At 38.0% G+C, this 12,487-nt stretch overlaps 2 protein-coding genes across 2 annotated transcripts; one reads left to right on the top strand and one right to left on the bottom strand.

Moving 5' to 3' along the window:
- The first annotated feature begins 5,767 nt into the window (after positions 1–5,767).
- LOC103954717 (nicotinamidase 1) lies at positions 5,768–8,067 on the top strand. The gene is made up of 5 exons (XM_009366543.2): positions 5,768–5,911; positions 6,317–6,500; positions 6,655–6,788; positions 6,930–7,115; positions 7,568–8,067. The coding sequence occupies exons 1-5, from the start codon at positions 5,771–5,773 to the stop codon at positions 7,655–7,657; spliced, it is 735 nt and encodes a 244-aa protein (XP_009364818.2). The 5' UTR covers positions 5,768–5,770; the 3' UTR covers positions 7,658–8,067.
- Positions 8,068–8,220: 153 nt separating this feature from the next.
- Positions 8,221–12,278, bottom strand: LOC103954731 (protein NETWORKED 2D). The gene is made up of 2 exons (XM_009366553.3): positions 12,043–12,278; positions 8,221–11,387 (listed from the first exon to the last, which is right to left on the bottom strand). Exons 1-2 carry the CDS (start codon positions 12,134–12,136, stop codon positions 8,410–8,412), a joined length of 3,072 nt encoding a protein of 1,023 aa, XP_009364828.3. The 5' UTR covers positions 12,137–12,278; the 3' UTR covers positions 8,221–8,409.
- Positions 12,279–12,487: the final 209 nt, after the last annotated feature.

Genomic DNA, 12,487 nt, shown 5'->3' with positions numbered 1-12,487 from the left:
ATTCTAACTATTTATTGGATTCAGATCCTCTCAAGATCAATTCTATAGGAATAGAAATCCAACGGCCTAATCCTCTTCCCCCGCCTCTCTTCCCCCTCAACTCCTATTTCTTCCTCGCACCTCCATACCCCATCGTTGTTAACAAACCCCAAATTCAATTGCAGATCATTTGTGTTCTAAGTCTAATTTGTTTTTTCACTACACTTTACTATTTTAGTTTTTTATTTGTCATCTCTTTCTTCTTCTTCATCTTTGAGATTTCTCTCACTCTAATTCTTTCATAGTTATGCAAAAGATCTTTGCAACAAAAAAACATTGGTTTGCACGACCCCTCTCTTTGTTGTTTCATTAACATCACCTGAGATTTTAAGGTCAAGGGACTTGCAACTAAGGGATGTGGTTGTGGTGGGGTTGATTTTGGAGAGGGTAAAGTGAGAGACTTGCAATTGGTGGTTGTGACTTGTGGGTTGGGTGGGTTTTGGCAGTGTTGGGGCTGATTTTGTGGTGGGGTTGAATTTAATTTGGAATTTGAGGGGTTGGTGGTTCGAGGTTGAGAGCTTCAAAGTGAGGGAGAAAGAGGAGGGTTGAGAGAGAAAAAAAGGAAGGATAAGAGATTTTGGCCATTGGATTTGTATCAATGGATGAGATCCATCGGCCCGGAAGATCTCCACAAATTGATTCGGAGATGATCTAAATCCATATTTATAATAGCTTAAGCCCATATAACATTTATAGAGAGAGAAAGAGAGAGTGAATGTTAGAATAGTCAAATTCTAACTATTTATAAGGACTTAAGGCCTATGTGGCATTCATCATTAACCTATGTCTAATTAATAAAAATATATAATTGATTAAGTCCAAAACAGTCATTGACATATGGCTTAATAGTAAATTTTTTTATTGACCCTTAACTAAATTACCTTTTATTTTATTAATAATTATCTCTTCAGTGATAAGATTTATTATAAAAATTAAATTTCTTCTCAATTATTTTATTATTATTTTTTTGTTATTTCTTCTTCTTGCTCCTGCTTTAAACCCTATTTATAGATTCTATTTTTAATTTTTATAATCAACATATATCACAGGTTAATTATATTTATCTACTTATATAACTGATTCTTTTTTATAATCAACGTAGCACAGACTAATGTGTCTTGCTTGTAGGTTTTTTTATTTTTTGTTTTTAGGTTTCATATCTCACTTATAAGTATAATATACATTCATATATTTGTTACTTGAGTTATGGTAGAATGTTTTGCAGATAAATTTATGTTAATATATTAGTTTTTTTGTTATAAGATATTAATTAGATATTTTGGAGTTGGAAAATGCATATTATTAGAAGATTTTAATTGATATTTAACATTTTTTGAAAATATAAAATGAGGATAAAAGAAATAAAAACATATAATTAGATAAATGGACTTCCTCCTAAAAACACTCTATGTTTTTTGACTTGGATTTAAAAGCCCCTAATTAAAAAAGCTTTAGTCAATTTTTTTTAGTTAAAAATCATATTAAACTTTTATTTAATAAAAATGACTTAAAATTTAATGTAAAGGGACAAAACCATCAGACTCGCATAAAACTAATCGCGAAAGTGGTGTCTACAGATCCCACATGGATTTTTCACATCTTTGCACACCTATGCCCGTAGCCCACATTGACAACCCTTTTTTTTTTTTTTTTATTTATTTTTTATGTGGCAGTTTCTTGTGGCATCCACCTCTCTGTCTCTCCCTCTCTTTCCTCTCTCTTAGAGCATGTCCACCAGTTGGTGGAAGACAAGAGCAAGGGCATGTAAGTTGCCTTTGATATTCATTTTGATAGTACTTGCTTCTGTGTAACTCTACCAGTTTGAAAATTGCAAAGGCAAGAGGAAGTACTATGCACAAATATATATATATATATATATATATATATATTTTTTTTTATGCTTTGAAAATAAAACGATTGTTTAATTCTAATAAATTGTTTCAAATACAAGACAAAAGTATAGTATTACAACAAACATAATTAATTTAGAAAAAAGCAAAAAACTCCTTTAATAATATGACCAACTACAACATGGAAACATTGTTATCATTAATAGCATTTAACCTAGGGGATAAAATGTCGACTATTCACGAGTTAGGGTATGAGTCATATCTTACCTATAGAAATAAATTCAACCAAGATATGGTGGAAAATAAAATTAAAATTATTTGGAACTGATTACACAATACATCGTGTAACAAAATCTTACATAAAATTTATCGAACACGCAGCGGAATAACTATGGTGCAAAAATTAATTCACAACAAGAACTACCAATTAAATAATAATTAAATTGTAACAATTCTTTCAAAGGAAAACTAATGAAAAGGGCTTGAAAATTTTGAATTTTAATGATAAGGACAAAATAAAGGGTAAAGTGAATAAGACAATGATTGACTTTTTAGTGTAAAAATGTGGTTTTTTGTTAAAGTGAACAGTACCATGGACTTTTCGTTAAAACTCCCTTCTTTTAAATGCATGAAATATACGCAAATGAGATGGATGAATGTACTTACTCCCTTTTAACCCCGCTAACACACACGTAAGGCATTCAAGCCTGCACGTCTCATGCCATGCTATTACCACTTGGCTTCGAATACCATAGAATATGAGTTAACTCCCGTTCATCCCTTAAACCTAATTTTTGTAATTAAACTCTTCGTTTCAGCATTTCCCTTGACGCCCAATTATATACTTAAGCCCTTCCCCCGATGCAATCCTCTTAGCAACGATCGTGGCCGCCTTCGGAGCAGCAGGTTTTAGAGGCTCAAATTCAACAGTTTTTTTCTTCCCTTTGGGATAAATCAGATGAATGACAAGTTTTTCTCTCTAGCTGATGCCTGACCCACATAGACCTTAACCTACATCTTTCTCTCCTCAGCATCATGGGCATGTGTCAAGCACAACGCGTCACTCCTAAGTTGTGGCTCCAGCCACGCAATTCATGGCCCATAAAGCCTGGCCTGTGGTCTACGTCACAAGTAAGAAAGATGGCACCCTGCGCATTTTTCTCTCTCGTCATCCATGATATAATAGGCCCAAGCTTGCCTCGTCATACTTGGCCCACGCCAAGCTGAAATCTAAAAAGGCTAGAGCCTCGCGATTTGCCCAGCTCCACGCCTAGTGCGCCGTTCACCTCGCCCACTCATAATCACCTTTGCTCGAGGCATTGAGTAACCTATGGTGAGACCTCAGCTGCCCCACACCATCCAACATGCCTGATTGATCCATGTTAAATTCAGACCCCCAGAAGAAGCTCGAGCCCCGTGGTTCACTCTGCATTGTGCCCTAGTGCCTTAAGTCACAGTCCCAAATGTGCAACTGCCTTTGATTTCAATTGAGTTGAGTAGCCCAAGCAATGGCCTTTGCCATGCCACATTTTCATCCCACACTGAGCCAGCTTCTGGCCTCTACTAGCCGACATGCCGCACCACCCCGACGGCTGCCTCGCGGTAGCATCACCCAACAAGACAAAGAAAATTACCTTTTTCTTACATTGATGCAGCGCGTAGAAGAAGAACAACAATGAGAAACAACTCTTTACAAAGGCAAGAGAAGAAGAGAGCTAGGAGAGGGGAACAAATTTCCTCTAGTTTCTCTCTTCCTTGTTGGAATAAAGATTGTTCTCCAAATTTATTTAATCTCTTGCTTAAGGTAGAATTAAATAGGTATTAAGGGTAATTGGTTTCCTTTTCCTATAAGAGTTTATCTCCAAGTCAAAGAAGGAGATCTACATCAAACTGGGAAACAACTCTACACACCTATGCAGCTTGAGATTTCTACACCTACTGCCATTTTCTTACGTTTAGCCTAGCAGGTGTGGGGGCATTTGTGGAGCTTAAAATAATCCCAAAAATTCTAAAGGCGACATGTGGACTTTTGCTCAAGAAAGACAATATTGCCCTCATTAAATGGGCGGGCTCCTCAGATACTCCAACGCCCAGCTCACACCCCTAAAGGTCCCTGCAGCTGAATACGATTGCCCATAGCTCACCTGCCCTTGGGAAGGAAAAGTCAAAGCATTAAAGATGAGGAGTAATTACCCAAATCCTATATTTAATACATTCCCCATTGAAGATTGATTCCATTCAAGTACGTAATCCTTATTTAAATAAATTATGGATAATTACTCCATTATCTCAAGATATTATTTCCTATTTAATATCTTGATAATATTTCTCCATAAACCTTGGCCAATAGTATGCCACCATGTGTAGGGTAAAACCCTAACACCATGGCCGACCCCTCTTATAAATACCTCTATCTCTACCAAATTTCAGTAAAATTTTGCTCCCTCTAAAAGCCCTAAACACTTACTCTTTTCAAAGAAACTAACTTAGGCATTGGAGATCCATTGGCCTAACCCCCCCTCACCTCACCTTGTGGGCGCGTGAGGCTTAGGTATTTGATCAAAGGTGTTGATTGTTTTGCAAGTGCATTTTTGTCAAGATTGAAGATGGTGGAAATTTGCATCGACACCCGGTGGATATGGTTATGGATAATTCTCGATAGTTAATTTGCGGTTATGGATATGGTTAACTTTTATATTAATGAGGATGAATATAGCATTTCTGTCTCCAAACTGAACCGTTGTTATCCCTACCTATGCCAAACATATAAGGCCCTGGCCCTGCCCATGGGTTGAGGAAATTGGGGCCTATGAGCGAGCCGCCCAGCCCAGTCCAATTTTTTGCTCTTTAATCATTTTCATTTGAATATAAAAACTGCTAATGTTGTCGAATTGAATATAGGAATTTTTACTTTTATTAGTTGTCAGTTACCATTTCAACCATTTAGAAAGAGAAAAAAAAAAAACTACCATTTCAACTATTTAGAAAGAAAAAAAAAACTACCATTTCAATTAAGGTGTTTGATTAATTAATATAGACAATTAAATTGTCGAAGTAATAAAGAACAAGTTAATTTTATTAAAGTTCAAAAGTATTTAAATAGCATCTAGCTATATCAGTCTAGGAGTAGGAACTAGGCTTAAGCGTTGGGCTTAGGCCCGACCAAGGGCATAAAATGTCCTACCAATTTAAAATGGGGCTGGATAAAGCCCGACCCTAAAATTGGATCAGGCTAGCCTGCAACTGAAAAAAGGGTCAGGCTCGAGCAGATCTATCGAGCCTTTACCTTTACAGTTTTGCTCGAAAGTGACGAGTTTGTAATCAATTTATTACTCAATTTTTAGATTAGCAATAATATGATTCAAATTCATCTTTAATGATAAGTAAAAATGAATACTACTACAGCGTAGTACTAAATGACAACCATTTTCAAGTTTTAAAAGGAAAAATAAGGTACTTAAAAGTTAAAACTAAAAAAGGTACCAAATACCAACATAATAAACCCAAAAGCTAAAAACCAAACTTGCTGTTTATCTTTCTCTTCCTCCTTTCGTTTGGAGTTTCTTGGAGTTCCTTTCCCAACTCAAATAAATAGTGCAAGTACGCCAAAAACACAGTTATATAACGTTGTTGTTTCACGACCATTATCCTAGTTGGTCTGAGGTTCTTCTATTCAACTAACTTACCTAAATCAACGGTCCAAAACCCCTTCCTGTTGGCCAATGTTTCTTCACCCCTTTACGTTGACTGGGTGTTGTTCTCACACACGGAGTCCGGAACACGTTTCCTCTCAATTTTCTTGACTCACTTGATTCCTTGTTGGGGTCATTTTTTCTTCATCTGCAGCAAAAGTTTGATCGAAAAGAAAGAACAGAAGAAAAATGGTTCCGCAGACGATTGATTTGTTGAAGGAGCAGCTTCCGGTGCACCAAGAATCTCTGCTGCTCACCGGTCACACCACCACCGGCCTTGTCCTCGTCGACGTCGTTAATGGCTTCTGCACCGTCGGTGCTGGCAATTTGGTAATTTCATTCTTCCCCGTCCTCGCATTTTTTTTTTCCATGATCCAATCTATCAAACACAATAAGATCTTGCTGACATTGGCTAGAGTTTTTTTATGAAGTAGGGACTCCCCCTCCTCGTAGTTTAGATTAGAATATTGTTGGAATAATGAAAACAAAGGAAGGATGAGATTGGATTAGATAACTTACCGGATTCAATTCGGAGGGATAAGTTTTCTTCGCGACTAACCATCTTCTTCGTTCAACTTAGACAACATTTGAAACTTTCCGTTTGTTCATTCCTTTAACTTGCGTTGAATCTGGTGTGTTATCCAATCCAATTCAATCTTAGACACCAAACGAGGCCTATAAGTTTTTGTGCATATCATATTGATGTATGTGGGCATGGCATGTTATATTGAATAGGCACCAAGACAGCCTGATAAACAAATTTCTGAAATGGTGGAAGAGTCAGTCAGACTGGCCAGAGTTTTCTGTGACAAGAAATGGCCTGTTTTTGCTTTCCTTGATTCTCATCACCCTGACATTCCCGAGGATCCTTACCCTCCCCATTGCATTGTTGGAACTGATGAATCAAATCTAGTCCCAGGTACCCTTTTGTTCCTTCTTCGTTTATGTTTTTCGTTCTGTTTTACTTCCCGGTTGTTGCAGTACCTTCTATATAATTTATGGGTTAGCTTAATTCACTTTCTTTGTCTTGATATTTTAGTAGCTCTCTTTTAATTATATAATTACATACACAGCCCTGCAATGGTTGGAGAACGAACCAAACGTGACACTTAGACGTAAAGATTGCATTGATGGGTTTCTAGGATCGATTGAGAAAGATGGCTCAAATATGTTTATTAATTGGGTTCAAAGTAATCAGATCAAAGCGGTAAGCATTTCCCAAACCCCAAAATGTGTTCATCCCCTTGTGATTTGCAGTTTGTATTTGATGTTGACTCGTTTAGTTGGTGCCTTTTGAAGTTCTGTTATCCCTGTCTAATTTTGCTGTTTCTTGTTCTTGTTTTTAAAGATCTTGGTTGTAGGAATATGCACGGATATATGTGTGCTAGACTTCGTATGTACCACTTTGTCTGCAAGAAATCGTCGTTTTCTTGCCCCTCTGGAGGATGTCATTGTGTATTCCCATGGTTGTGCCACTTTTGATATTCCAGTTGAGATTGCAAAAACTGCCGAAGATGTTATAGCTCATCCCCAGGTACTTCAGATAAATCTTTATATTGCTACTCGTTGTCTTGTTCTGATATGTATTTTTGGCTACATAAGATTGAGACAACGCTGAAAATTGAACGTCAAAATGAAATCCGGTAAAGTAAGCAGCAGGTATAAACAAGGCAATTAGAGAAATCCGACTTCTTTCCGCATCTTCTTGCCTTTATTTTTGGGTTTGCTGTGTCAATCAGATATGAATTCTTGGACAAAATACCTATATCTGTCATCTTTGTGTGTTCTACGAGCGGATATTCTTGTTAGGTCAGCAATGAATATATTAAGATGCTAAGTTTTGAAGTGACAGTAGGTAAAGATAATCCCATAATCCCATTATGATCCATCATCAACGGCAGAATGCTAGAATCTACTGCTTGCTATTAAATATTTGTTATTCAAACAACAGAGCTCTTCATGTTTGAAATTTTATTGTCTTTCCAGGAGCTAATGCATCACATAGGCCTTTACATGTCCAAAGGAAGAGGAGCAAAGGTAGTATCAGAAGTGTCATTTGATACAAAAGAGCCATGATCCTATAGATTGGCATTGAGGCCTTCTCTTTCACGAGGGGAGCTGTTTCTAAAGAGTGAAAGGATGTTATCTATATGGTGAGTTGCCTTGATTAGGCAGCTTGAGCGTGGGAGGTTACATTAAAGGTTAGCGAAAAGTGGTGCGTGTTTAGAAATCCCGAGTGCTATATGACTATGGCTTGGTGGCTGGAAGGGTCACGGAATAAAGATTTTAGCATTAGATTTGTGCCCAGTAATGTATAGGAAAGCTTTACATTATTCGCTATAGTTTGCTGAATAATAAGGCGATTGTTTGATCATGTATGGTGTTCGTCCTTATGTTATTACTCTATTATGTGGAACGGAAGCCTGCAGTTTCATGCTTGATAAGTTTCAATTGTAAATGAGCTCGTGTGATTCATTGTGTGTTCATCCGAGTTGTACGAGGAAAGTTTTCTTATCAGCTATGTTTGATAGGGTTTCATCTGATTCTAATATGGAGAAATTTAAAGCATTTGGAAATCCAATGGAACATAATGTATAAAAATTGAAGACCATGATTTAATGGTAATTAGATGGCTTAAATGCTCCTGCTGTTTGATACTTTACAAGCTACAATAATGTATGGTAATTAAATGACATGTTCTCCCCGACAAAAAAAACGAAAGGGAAGGAGACCTAAAAGAAAAGGAAAAAAACCACAGAAATCTGTCGAAATACTGTTCAAAAGTTGAAAAGAAAGCAAAGAAAACAAAACGTCCCCAATGAAACGATCTACAGCTGAGATGATTTAGCTTTTGAATCTTGGTATCTCTTATGCATTGCAGGGGCCACAACGGCGAAGATTGATCGCTTTTGCTTCTTTGGTGCTACGCCAAATATAAATGACTGTAAGGGCACTCGGGAACGACTCTCTGAGTGGGCTAGCTGTGGGGCTGGTTGCTTCTTTGATCCAGCGAGCCTGTAATCCTCATTCAACTTTGCCATACTTTTATCTATCTCAAGTTGGAGTGCGTTCACATGATCCAATCCCGCTTGCAACTCGTCTGCAACCTTGTTATTCTCTTGTTTCATATTTAAAATCTCGCCTTGGAACTTTGCGGCTTGATAGCTTGTAAACTTGAAGTCACCGTCCTCGGCACTTGTCTTCAAAGCCTTTGTTATTTCTTCTTGAATGCTGCACAAAGACTTGAATCTGCACTGCAGCTCGTCTTTCAGTAGTGCACCCTTTTCCAACCAAACATTCAGTTCAGTCTGTATCTCCATTAGGTGCTGGTATATCGGTCGTGCATCTGATTTCATAGAATATTTTGCATGACTACTTCCGTCTTGTTTCTTTCGTTTCTCCTCAAGCTTGGATATCTCAGACTGCAAATCTTCGACGGTTGTTTCGAATTGTTGCACTTGGTGGAATGAAGTGCTAAATTTTAACCAGAAATCCAGGTTCTCCTCCAACAGTTCATCAATGTTCCTACGGAATTTTTCTTCTATTTCCGAAGTTCCCTCAAATTGATTATCCTCTTTCTTATCTGCTGAACTACTCGTTGGGGTCTGCGGGTGATCTAAAGCTTTAAACTCTTCTGAGTCTTTGGTTTTACCTAAACTCTGCAACAGAAGATCCAGTTTCTTATGCAACGATTTAATCTCTTCATCCTTCATGGCACTGGCACTCTTCAATTCTTTCATCTGCACCGATGTTTCAAAGAGGTCGTTCTCTGCTTCACCGAATTTCTTCTTCAGATCCTTGTAGTTCCGAAGTGTTATCGTGTACTGTGTCAATAGAATCTTTTCTTTGTCCTCCATCCCATTCACAAACAATTTCTGCCAGTCTGGCTCATCTTCGTTCCTTGTTGGTTGTTCCTCAACTTCGTTATTAATTTCCGGTGATTCATAAACATCTTTTCCTTGATTTTCAGCAGAAGTACTGAGAGCATCTGCAGGTTTTACAGAACCATGAGCAGGATTTTCTATTTCTTCATGTTCTGTGGACTCTTTTGACGGTCTCCCTTCATCCAGAGATTCTTCATCTTTTTGCTGTGAAACTGTAGCCTTCAGTTCCTTATCTGACTTCGCTTCCTGTACTACCTTGGAGCCAGTGACAGGATTTACAGCATTATTAATTTCCAGGCATTTAGAAACGTCTTTTCCTTGATCCGCGGCAGAAGTACTAAGAGCATCTGTGGCTTTTACAGAACCATCATTCGACTTTTCTATTTCCTTATGTTCTGTGGACTCTTTTAACGGTCTCACTTCAGGTGGAAGTTCTTCATCTTTTTGTAGTGAAACTGTAGGCTTCAGTTCCTCATCTGACTTTGCTTCCTCCAGTACCTTGGATCCAGCGACAGGATGGACCGCATTTTCTTCTCCTTCAAGAGATTTCTGCAACTTGGTTTCCGCAAGAGATTCCTCTTTTGCTTCTGATGAGCCTGTGACCTTGACCTCCTCATCTGGCTTCACGGTTTCCAGTTTATGAGAAATGTGATCGAGATTACAAGTTGCTTCGGTAAAATGTGTCTGAAGGTTGTCATTCTGGTTTTCAACACGCTGGTTAAGATCCTGAACTTGATGCAGCCTTTCCTCCAATTCCTTCAGCTTTTTGCTCAAGTCTTCCTTGTCACCTATGAGAGTAGCCTTGTCACCTCCCAGATTTTTAATCTGTTCATGAATCTCGTCATTTTCGCTTCTTAATCTCTTGACTAGAGCAGTCTGTGATGAAACTGCACTTTCTAAACTGATCACCTTAGTCACGAGCTCGTCAATCTTATCTGCCATTTCCGAAACTGTGAGAGATGAATCGGGTGCAGCGTCATAGTGTTCCTTAATTTTCTCCCGTAATAACTCTAGTTTCTGTCTCTGTTGAGTTGCCTTGGCCACTTCCTGGTCCAAGCTTTTGTCATTTTCTTCATTTACAGATTCATCCTTTGCATTTGGATTTTCCGGATTTGTTTGATCAGGATAAAACTCATTCTTAAGAGTCTCTAAGTTCTTCCTGGCATCCTTAACCCTTTTCGACTCAACCCTTGCTTCCTCAGCTGTACTTTCCTGTTTCGCCTGCAAGTCAACCAATGTATCTTGGCATGACTTCAAAGCAGCAGCTGCCATCAAATTCCGAGCCTCGTTATCTTCAATGACCATACACTCACCAAATTCATCTTGCAAGCTGCATACTTTCTCCTGCATGCCCTTGATTTGGTTCTCGATTGCCCAGAACTTTGCAAGTCCATTCTCATACGAACTTTTTACAAACTCTTTCTCCGTTTGTAGGGACAGAATCTGTTTCTGCGTCTTGTCAATCTCTTCACGTGCCTGAGGTTTGGTCAAGCCGGATTTAGGAACTGTTTTAGCAGACAAGGATTTCATTGATCGCTGAGGCTCCAGCTTATTTTTCGATGTTGTTTTCGTGAGAAGACTCCTTAAATCCTTAGTAGGACCCTTTGGGGGGACCTCTGGGATGCTCCATTTTGAGATATCTGGAGGCCTTCTAGGCATTTTAGGTGAGGGATATTCATCTTCGTCATCCATCGCAAACTGAACTTGTTCCGGGAAAACAGAAGCGATTGTGTTGTTGGCATTTTGTAGCTCTGTTGAAATGTGATCATACCGCTCAGCCAAGGAGCGGTAAGCTCTGTAGGTTTCCTCGACAAATTGTATCAGCTCCGGTCTATTTTTGAAGTACATTTCTGCTCTCTTGGCAAAGGAGTCTCCATCCTCTTGAATGAGTCTAAGTACAGTTTGTACCTTTTCCTCCATATCTGCAATATCCATAACACTGTATATTCAATTTCCAGCAGATAGATGCAACTTCTTTTCGGGTAACCGAAATTATAGTGTACAACTCAAATACAAGAAGATTCGTAATTATTTGGTTCACAGAAAACTCTGGAAGTTCAAGAAACATGCTTATAAATATTATGTTTTGAGAAGATCTGATTCAAGAACAAGAAAAAGTGCAGTATTTTCTGCGAAACCTTCGACGATTAATGGTAAGCCATATTGTTTCAAATAAACCAATATCAAATTAACAGCTTTTTGTTTTTATCAGCTGCAAAATTTGGAAGAAGATTTGATTCGATTGAACTATGAAGTCGTTCATAATTCTCTGAGTTTAGTTTATATTTTATGAACCAAACAAATTGAGTTAAATTTTGTAATAGTGAGTAACTAAGACACATTCTATCTGAATCCATTTAGATCAAAATCCAAAATATGATATGATAGCAATAATGTTTGTGACTCTGAAAATATGGACATAGCCAAATCATCAAAACATAGCCAATAAACAAGAACCTGATAAAGTCGTAAAAAAACCAGAAGATTGGTTAAGAGTGGATACGATTAGGTTATGTTCAGGGTTCGATCCCTCCTCATGGGACCCAAAATAACAGAAATGGGGAGGTAGGTAGGTACCTTGGAGATTCTGCTCGAGCCATTTGGATTGCTTAGTTCTGATGTGGCTGGCCCACCACCATGAATATGCATTGCTTGCAGCTCTCTGCAACATCTTTCTGCTTTCTTCTTCTTCCTCCTCTTCAGACCAAAACCATGCAAACCTTCTTCTCTAAACCAAACACCAACAATATTAACTAACTTAATTATTGTTATTATTATGTTTAATTAGGGAAATTAAAAGAAAAGAAAATACAGACAGACAGACACACATACACACAGAGATGGAGGAAGAACATGCATGGGAACGCGTGCGTGCATGCCCCCAACTTTGGCATTCTTTCTAATACTAGGATCATGGAGGGGAGCAAACCTCGCTCCGAATATTTTGTCAAAGCTCTTCCTTTTTCTGAAAAAAATTAAATTAAATTCAAAGGATACCAAAAATGAAAAATATAAAATAAAG

The sequence above is a fragment of a genome, unplaced genomic scaffold (assembly GCF_019419815.1).
Source record: "Pyrus x bretschneideri cultivar Hongxiangsu unplaced genomic scaffold, Pyrus_bretschneideri_v1 Contig18, whole genome shotgun sequence".
Classification (NCBI taxonomy): domain Eukaryota; kingdom Viridiplantae; phylum Streptophyta; class Magnoliopsida; order Rosales; family Rosaceae; genus Pyrus; species Pyrus x bretschneideri.
The sequence above is the reverse complement of the archived record's forward strand: the minus strand, read 5'-3'. Positions and strand labels throughout refer to the sequence as shown.